The sequence below is a fragment of the Echiichthys vipera genome, assembly GCF_963691815.1.
Source record: "Echiichthys vipera genome assembly, chromosome: 1".
Classification (NCBI taxonomy): domain Eukaryota; kingdom Metazoa; phylum Chordata; class Actinopteri; order Perciformes; family Trachinidae; genus Echiichthys; species Echiichthys vipera.
The window spans coordinates 28,281,726-28,292,078 of NC_139826.1; the positions used below are offsets into that span (position 1 = coordinate 28,281,726).

Here is a 10,353-nt window from a genome sequence, read left to right on the forward strand (position 1 = left end):
ATAAGATTTTACATTAAACATAAGTTGATAATTGAATCGGCCTTGACCAATACAGTATACATACAACAATAAAATGCTACTTACACATTAATGCATAATGTATTTTGACTTTTCATACTTTATGTACATTTTGGTCATGATACTTCTAAACGTTTACTAAGTAACGTTTTAAAAACTGGAGTTTTACTTGTAACAGAGAATGTTATTGTGTGGTATTGCCGCTTTTAAAGGCTCTGAGTACTTCCACTGCACTGTGCTGTCGTGATCAGTAAGCCGGGTTGTATCTTGTGGTCCTCCAGTCATTCAGTTTTTCATTCACAGGAACTCAACGCTGCTGGATGACTGAACATTCATTCAGAAAGAGCAGCAATCTAACAAGGCCTTTGTCATTTAACATTACAACTCTCCCTGGAGCTGCAGGTCTGAGCAAATCATCTCACTGGGGCTGAACTACTTGATAAACTCCAGTCAGGGGTTTTCTCCCTCCAGCTGTTTCCAGACAATTTTAACAGCAGATAAGGACCTTTAAAACCCAGCCTAACTTCGCTCAAGTGGGAAAAAAGTGTTTTGGTCTGATGTTGTCTGGCATAAGACCCGCCCGCAGCTTGTATGTGTGTTTGTTGTCATTTTGTTTTTCTCTGCTCATCCCTCCTGTCGCATGTTTGAAGTCAAAACAAACGGGACATCACAGCCAGGATGAATGGCCCGCCAGATGTCGGTGAGAACTACAGCAGACGCTTCCAAACGTCCCATGTTGACCACAGATAACAGTTGAGAGCAAACAGAGGAAATGATTGTTTGCTTTGAAATTAAAAAGGCAAAAAGAAAGAACAGCCTGCAGCATCTTAGACGTCTTCCCCTCACAAAAAAACTATAACATTTACTATAATTACAGCGATAACAAATGGTCGTACAATGGATTAGTCGATTGACAGACAATGCATTGTGATCATCAATGTGTCGTTTTAATACTTTTTCCAGGTAAAAATTGCCACAAATGAACTAATTTTAGCTTCTCAGATACGAAGAGCTGCAGTTTTCGTTGTTTTGATGTCACTTTAAATTTAAATTATATGTTCAAAATAATGTTCAGATTAGTCAATGATGAAAATGAGTTGTAACTCTAATTGAAATACTGTCCAAGTCAAAACTTAACTTAAAGTAATCTTAATTACCTGTTTTAATATAACTATTCTATTACCATGTAGTCCCATTATTTTTATTATTATTACCATTTGTATTATTATTATTACCATTATTACCATGATTATTATTATTATTATTATTATTATACTGTATATTGTAAGCATTCAGCCAAATGTGATTAGGTAATTTCAATTATATAATTACCAGTTTTCACTTTTTTTTTTTTTTAACCAATCTGACTTTTATAAAAACACAGCCCTCTCCACCAAATCCTCCATCGCAAACTGTACTCAGACTCCTCATGGCTCCATTCACAAGATATGCATGCACCACATGCCTCCTACAAACCAAGGGTACTCAATGGAGAGCAGCTAGATATCTAAAAATAGAAATCTGTGCTAACAATCAATAGCTAGACCGTTAAGCATGAAGCATGGAGCGGGGGAGGCCGGGGGGGGGGGGGGGTACAATAACATGAAAGGGTGTCTGTAGCTAAGGTGTAATAAGGGTTTATTTATCCTGAAGTGTCTAAAAGCATCTGGATATGTGCAGCTGTGGAGCCTTAATGTCGCGTAGCCTGTTTAATATCAGCCAGCAGCAGTTCTCCATATGTGAAGTGAACCTCAAACATGATTTGGATTCTTATGCCAGCTGCCAAATTCCCACAAGGCTTTGAATCTCTCGATTTTCTCCCCCCGTTTTTGCATTTTTACAGTTTGCGGTTTTCAGCGCTCAGAGGAAAACGTGTGATTTGAATTACAATAACAGCAGGAACAAGACAGATCTGTCCCCCCCCTCCAGTCTCCAGCCCTCACTGCCTGCTTGGCCCGTTAACATGGAGCCATCCATTGAGGCGCTCAGACTGGGGGTAGGGATTTTTCTTCTTACCTATTTTTATTTTAACGCTCTGGAAAACCCGGAGACCTTCCTCTTCTACCGCCATGCTTTCCCCGTGGCTCTTTCCCTTTTGACGACTAGATAAAGACAGTCCTCCACGGTGGTCGGTTCTGGCCTCTCCAGCAGCGCACGGATAATCCAGGGGTTTTGCACATCTATGCGCTCCGGACAGCGATCATACTCCGGTCCCTATCACTGCTTCTGCTGTGCTGGTTGAGAACAAGCGGGCAGATCCAGCTTCAGTCCCGCAGCAGCAGCAGCAGCAGCGCCAGTGGAGGTGTGGCCCCATACAACACCGCCCACACATGGGTATGGAGCAGTATGGAAGGTGATCCACGCCACTACAGAAGGAGGAGAGGAAGTGGTGTCACTGAGGAAACAGCAGGGTCCCGCCCACTCTCACAGTCACAGACATATATTTGTTATAATAATAATAATTATTAGTATTGTCATCTTGCCTTTATTGATGACATTAGCCATGGTGGTGAGTGTGCAGTACTAATAGCCTGGTTGTACGGCTGAAACACTTAAGCAGCGTTCAAACCAAACGCGATAGATGCAACAACATATTGAAAATCAATGTAAATCGCATGATGACATGTGATTCAGGCGAAGGCGGTGCAAATGGAACATCTGGCACATCAAGATGCGGAGCAAATGAAGAATCACAAATAAAGTTTAAAACATTGAACTTTCAGGCGATGAGATTGCGGTTAGCATCATCAAAGTTCTCCGTGAGACATCCAGGAGCTCACTGCGCTCACCAAAGCCACTATAGGTGTGTTTCCACTATGGTCGACGACCCTGAATGAGGCGGGTCTATCTCGCCAAAAACGCCCCTTATTTGCATGTGAGTCGCTCAGGAGGCCGTTTGACCTACAGACGCCACCACAACACGACGAAGTAGAGTAGACACTTTTATCCAGTGGTGTAGTAGAACGCAGCGCAGGAAATGATCTGTGCACAGATTCTGGATTGAATTTCCGACCTGTGGTTGCTGCATGCTCCATACCTCTCTCTCTCATTCACGCATAAATGCACTTGCACGCACACACACACACACACACACACACACACGCACACACACGTGCACACACACACACATCTTTAAGTGTGTTTTCTTCCATGCTACATGTACATAAGTTGACGTTGTGAATCATACGAGCCAACTTAAATCAAACGACAACCATTCTGTATTTCTCTTGAGAAAGAACGTGCTGCTGTATCACTGATCAGCCGATCACCGGCGAAACCTATTCAGAGTAATACGTCACCTCCAGAGTCTAGTAAATCCCTCTCTGAATTTTTTTTGTAATGGAAACACGGCGAGTGAACGGCCATTTCAGAGGGCGGGCACTGAAACTTTCCGGGAGGCCACTCTATAGGGCTAATGGAAACACGCCTTATGGTTGCAGTCCTTGGGGGAAACCAGTCTGTTCCTGTGGATAAGATAATGGATATAACTATGAACTGTGGATGGCAGCAACGTGCCTTTAGGCATCTATTCTGCCAGAAACCCAGAAGAAGAAAGAAAAAAAGAAAGAAAGAAAAAAAGGAAGCATGCCTTTATTAGTCCCGCGAAGGGAAGGACGAAATTAACTTTTCACTCTTTTTTTTTTGATGTTGTGTTGAACACACACACAGGCCTCAAATATGCAAACATGCATAAACTGGTCCTATAAACATGCATTAATGGAGAGATGTCAGTGTGAGAGTGAGAGGGCTGCCCCATGAGAAGTGCCCAGAGCAGTTTCGGGGTTCAGAAAGCCGTCAGTGCAGAGTGAAGATGATCTGATCCACCGGAGACCGTTCAGCAGCCTGATCTCACTATAACACAACACACTTCCTCTAAGAGCTCATTTCTGTTCTTTTAAGAGCATTCAGATCCCTGTAGCACTAGCATAACTTTCCATTTAGCACAACAGCAGAGTAGGCTGAGCCGGGAGTTAGCTTCAGTTAGCTAGCCGCCCTGGCTGCTACATGCAATAGATGTGAATGAAGCGATGATAAAAAATGTGACAAATGTGAGCAAGCGACGTGAAACAAGCATCTAAAGCGATTGTATTCGCGTCATTTGCGTTAGGTGTGAACGCAACATTACTCGAGTTACTCGATTACATAAATGAATCGAGGCAAATCTCTGCCTCGATGATTCATTTTATTCCTATATCGCGCGTTATGCAGCCCACTCAGTGCAGGGATCATTGTTCCACACGGAGCGTTTTTGCAGATGCACACCATTACATCCAGAAAAGGCAGAGTATAAGTTTGGGATCATTTCACACAAAAAGATGCAATGTGTATGAATGTCTAGCTGTCATGCAGTCTTGGCTTGCTGCTGTCTGCGGCAAAGTGCAGCCAAACGGAAAGTTGAGAATAGTTTAACTTTTAGCAGCGTAGTGCGGCCAGATAATACACACAGCCAGTCAGTAACAGAGACCTGTGACTCCTTTGACATGCTGATCTGTGTTTACAAAGAATTTGTTCTCGCTTGAAACACATTAATGCGCCTCCCGACCACGTAAATATTTGATTGATTGTGGAGAGCAGCATGTCAGACATGTATTGATGTTGTCATGTTGAAATATTTGAAATCCCCTTAAAAGTAGCAGAAATAGTGTTTGTGGATGACACTGCTTCTTCTCATTCTGCTCCTTTTAGGCATTGATCACCCCTCATACATGGCCACAACGTGCCTGCTGCTCTTTGGTGTAAATCACTTCTCATACAGGCTACAACTTCATGAGGATGGCTAGACTCTGATTTGACAAGAACTAGCTCATGGTAGGTGTAAATGGACTCTCCAGTCTTCCGAGTACTCAAAGCACTTTTACTCACACATTAAAACTCTGATGGCTGCTGATCAGGATCTAATCTAATCATTCAGATGCACATTCACACACCGATGGCACAGCCTTCAGGAGCAATTTGAGGTTCAGTGTCTCCCCCAAAGACACTGCGATACGCAGGCTGGATGAGCCGGGGATCGAACCGCTCGATCTTCTGATAAGTGCCGTTCTATCCCCCCATAGTATTGAAAGATTTAAAAGTACATAATTGTCGCTGCTGGCAAATTTAGATTACCATAATCGGCATCAGCATTTTATTTGTACCTTTCCTTTCTGAGATTTGGCAGTGCATCTTCTGTTCACTCACCCACATGCAGCAGCATGACTCTACTGGATCTCCCCTGATTTTTGTGGGTCAAATGATCTAATGCGGTTCCCCTGATCTGAGCTTTATAGGCTGTAAACGACTAAGGATTAGCTTCACTCCCTTTTCAACTACTGTACAGTATGGACACTGCCAAATTCACGTCATGGCATACAATAATAGGATTTAAGAAGTGCATCCCAATGACATTTAAGTCTTTCACAGGGAGAGTCAACAGACATCAGCTTTGGTCTCTAGATCCTGAAGTGACCATTATGTTTCAAACAGCAAAATGTTAATTTGGGTCGACTCTGGGGATTTCGTTTTTTTACAATATGGCCTTACAGTGAAAAGTACAACAAAAGAAAAAAGTCCCTCACCACTCAAACTCAGGCACCAACCTGTCATTATTGAGTATTTAATGGTGTGGTATTTTAAATTTCCTCCCTAAACAGATAGTGTACACCAACAATTCCGATTTATTATGTTCAAGATGGCACCTCAAGTGTGCAAACCTCCACTTACTCAAGAGAAGAATCACCTGTCATTTAAATTTGATGGTCAATACATACTTCTTGAAGGGTCAAATACCTTCAGGATTATGAGTTTGGAACTGTGTCTCAGAGATGTCATTAAAATATACATAAGGTCAACACTGACCTTGAGCCAAATCTAACAGATGAAAGAATGAACAATGTGCTGGCCTGCTCTGTGGGAGGGACGTCTGGTAAGGGTTTAACATCCATTCAGGTGAAAGACACAGGATCATCATCATCAGCCCACACTTGAGCCTATTGGGAGACGCCTCTGAGATCACTATGACCACATTCCTCAAAATAGCCTGACTCTGGTCTGGAGCGCTCTACAAACCCAGCTGGCTGAGCCCGACGCAGCAGAGATGTGGGACTAAAAAAAACAGTCGGACAGTCTCTCTATCAGGAACAACGGTTAGCTGCAGTGCTTCTGCTGCCAGCTGAAGTGTTGGGATTAGCTGTGACTCCTTTAGAACAGCTCTAAATCTAATTAGGCTATTTCTCTCATTGCTACCGTGACAATCTTGACACAACAACAACAACCCTGCCATGCACTAAAGCTAACTGAATGTCATAGTGGAAAGTAATTACGTACATTCAGTACAGTTCGATTCTATGCTTGTTATACGTCTACTCCAGGAATTATTGCACTTTTTACACCACTACATTGTTTAACAGCTTCAGTTTCTAGTTACTTTGCAGATTCAGATCATCAGTGGTGGAAAGTAACAAACTTCATAAACTGTACTGATTTGTACTGGTTAGGGCCTCCTGTCACTTCTCAGATGTCTTTGAGTTGTTAGCAGTTCCCCTCTTCTCCCATGGTTTCATTTAAATGACTGAGGTCTAAAGAGATAAAATTAGAGGCAAAATGATTTTCTCTCCCATTAATCATCTCACAAACCAAAAGATTTATTTTGTGACCTTTTGTAGGTCGGGATCCACTAGACTAAACTACCTAACTCTACACATAATACCTAAAATGACTACCACTTCCACCAGCTACAGCAGTAAAATTCTGATTACACATTGATGCATCAGTATAAATATCATATAAATTGTATCACACTCACGAGGACCATTGTCCTACTTTTACTTTTGAAACTTTCGCAAATTTGACTGATAATACTTCTGTACTTAGGTGGGGAAGTGATTAACATTGTTGCATTGGTACCTCCATCAGTGCAGATTATTGATACAAAACATAAATAACAAATACATCAAATTAGCCCTGCTTTAACCAGCTGCAACATTTGTGACATAAAGTGACATTTCCACATTGATGCATCAATAATTACAGTCTAATCCAATAGCACTTTTACTTCTGACCATTTAAATATATTTTGATGAGAATATTTTACATGAATATATGCAGTTTACTTGTATTTGACTGCTACTTGAGAGTTGTACTTTTTCCATTACTGACTGAATGTGTATATTGTGCCTTTACGTGCTTATCAGTCACACGGTTAACACGGTTTGTGTGTGCCTTTGCATATCTCCTTTAGAACTCTGTGGCTACTTCTATAGATAATAACCATGGTATTACCCATGTTGTATAAATAACTTCGCACAGGGCCCAAAACAGCAATAATGTAGGTCCTTTATGTTGGCCACATCCTGTCAGCTGCATGTTTGTGCTGCTAGTGTGGAAGAATTTTGGGCTCTTACTTCATTTATAGTCGCTTCAGACCAGCAGGTAAACTGACTCTGGTCTCGATTAGAAATTTGCATAAGCAGATGTAACTCCAGTCAAATCACTGTGATATAAAAGGACAATGCAAGAGTCAAGGGTTGTCACTATCATGAAATACCAACCAAAGTAGTATCCTATCTGCAAGCAAAAAATGGAGGAGAATACCGTTTTTGTGGCTGCATGTACAACATCACATAGGGAAATAATGCTTTATAGACATTTATGACGCGCGTTTATTTCAGTTTAGCTAAAGTGGCTACACCCTGTGGTAAGCCACAAGCCTGTGTGTGTAACTGTATGTGTGTATGAGTGTTAATGGTACAAAACAGAGAAACAGAAAAAGGCCCTAGAGGTTTGGAAGTCCAACTTATCTCAAGCAAAGAAAAATAAAAAATGGATATCAAAATATGTGTCAAAGTATAAACGTGGCGTCAAACAGTGTCTGTGCAAGTGTTTCTATATGTTTGTTTGTGTATGAGTGACAATGCAGAGCGAATGACAGAAAGAGAAAGAGAAGGCAGATGCTGACTCTAAGCAGATTAGTGAAAGGATGCTCACTGTTGTTTTATTATGCACAGGCCAACCACTAAAGCAGCGTATGAGGGCGTTGTCACACTTAAAATAACTGCACACTTACAACTAACCATCTCGTCTGTGGCATGTTCTTTTTATTTGTAGTACAAGCACACACACATCCATACACATTGTACAGTGTACAATGTGTATGGATATGGTAAATGTGAAAGGGACAGAGAGTACTGAGTTGGACAGATGGTGATTGACATGTGCAAAGTTAATCCTGGTATTATGGAAAAATACAAACATAAAATATCTATGAATAGTACATGAATCAAACCATATAAGAACGCATGTGATTTGCAATGTGGAAAGAACATCGATAAAATCTTTAATATACCAACTCACATAAGCAGAGCCTCTATGTAGGTTAGATTTGTTATTTTTACTTCCACATTCCTCCATTCTCAACACTGCATCTGTAGTAAATAAACATACAATGAGCAGAAATCATGTTTTATAATAATAATGTGGTTACAGAAAACTAACGAGCAACACATGCAGATATGCAAATTGCCCTTTGTCCATCCTTTCAGCTAAACCAGTGATCCAAACATGTAACAAAAAAAAACCTTTTGTTCATCTGCCACTGTCTCTCATTGTAAATGCCATGTTTGTGTGTTTACATTTTATCTGTTTATATTTTTCTATTATATCCAGTCAGAGGTAAGAAGTGATCTGTAGATCAAAAATGGAAAGAAAATAGAAAGCAAACATGTAGCAACATGTGTATGTACTAAGCAGAGCAGGGACAGAGCTGAACTATAAGAAATTGCACCAATTCTCAAACAAACAAAATTACATCACTGTTTGATAAATGTTTACCTCACACTATAAGAAAATGTCCTTGTTAAAGTTTGCTCACTTTATTGTCCAGATAGATTAAAGGGTTTTGAGCACAAGAGGTTAAGAATGGTCTTAAATCGTTGATGGTGATATGTTATTATCCAGAACACTAAAATGCACAGAAAAAAGAGCATATGAGATTTTACTCAATAGAATCAAATGTTAGGTACAGTGTGACTATATAGTGCATTTTGATTGGTACAACTAGGGATGTTTGCATGAAGTCATGCTTTCGGTAAGGTAAATCTTTAGACATCAATGTCCATTATGAAGTCCCTAAATATGAAACAAAATCCAATTTATTTTTAATCGTAATAGCAACAACGCTAAACTGAGCAATGAATTACTTCAGGTTAGTCAGACCTTTAAAGCGAAGTGTAACTAAAGTAATGACACAAGGCCACTGTTACTATCAGTGTTATAGCACCGCCTAGTGTGCACTTACGAGCCAGTGACTACAAGAGTTTGAGGATGAAGGCAACAGTCAGAAAGATAGATTTAGACTCGTCTGTAGGTTTCTGCCTTCTTTATTTTTGCCGTTAGATGGGTCTCATGCAACTAAAACAGTTTCATATAATTAAAGACTGACTTATTTTAAGGTTAAAAAGTGAGCCTCCCGACCCCCAGGCTAACTCAGATTTACTGAACTCAAACACTGCTCATTACATCTCCGGATGATTCTCCAAGCTTCTACAGTAACTAGCTATTTTGTTTTTGAAGACAGCAGACAACTCATGCAATAGTTATTGATAAAAAGCCATGCAAATTGTGGAAGCTACACTCATCCCCCAGGGCAAAGTAAAATACTATTAGTGGCCCCTGGTTACACATTGACACAAGGCAGAAAGCTTGGATTATACACAGTGTTGTGTGTGTTTATATCAAAATTAAATAAATTTAGTCCAAACTGGCACATGGTGAACTTGGGGTCTTCTGGGATCCAGTTAACCTAGATCAGGGTGTCTTTGACGTTTTTTGGGCCAAGTACTTCTTAGCTGAAAAAGAGACGAAGCAGGGACCCCCTTCTACAAATATTGTATTAAAGTAGGTTGCATATTAAATTGGGTCTAACAGCTAGGGCGGCCTAAAGCCTATACACACAGCTTTCTATGGTGCAAACAATACTAAGATTTTACAATGATTCTTATTAACATATTCATGTATTTATACATCATATTTGAATGTGAAACATACGTTTGGAAGGCACATTGAATCCTTCAGCTCAGTTGTATCTCTGCATGGCTACATTTGAGGCTACCGTACCTAAAAGGCAGTAAGCCTATCATCAAGGTTATGTAAATATGAATGTCTGTAAATGTAAATATCGGGTTAATGTATATTTTCAGACATATTTTGAAACAAAAAAAAAACGTTGACAGGATTACAAACACTCTGGGGGCCCCTGCAGTAACTCTGAGGACCCCTTGGGGTCACTGATCTCGGACCTAGAAAACAGGGCTTGGTTGTTTTTCCCCCTACTTTGCCTGCTAGATAAGGCAGCCTTGA

The 10,353-nt window shown here is 40.5% G+C and overlaps 1 protein-coding gene across 2 annotated transcripts in view; it reads right to left on the reverse strand.

The window, feature by feature from the left end:
* The window catches only part of rasa3 (RAS p21 protein activator 3), a 50,312-nt gene extending 48,089 nt beyond the window's left edge, over positions 1-2,223 (reverse strand). For both annotated transcript variants that reach the window (XM_083916826.1, XM_083916825.1), the window contains exon 1: positions 2,035-2,223. In XM_083916826.1, the coding sequence (XP_083772952.1) occupies positions 2,035-2,089 (55 nt within the window). In that variant the 5' untranslated portion in view covers positions 2,090-2,223. The remainder of the gene's footprint in view (positions 1-2,034) is intronic.
* Between the last annotated feature and the right edge of the window lie 8,130 nt (positions 2,224-10,353).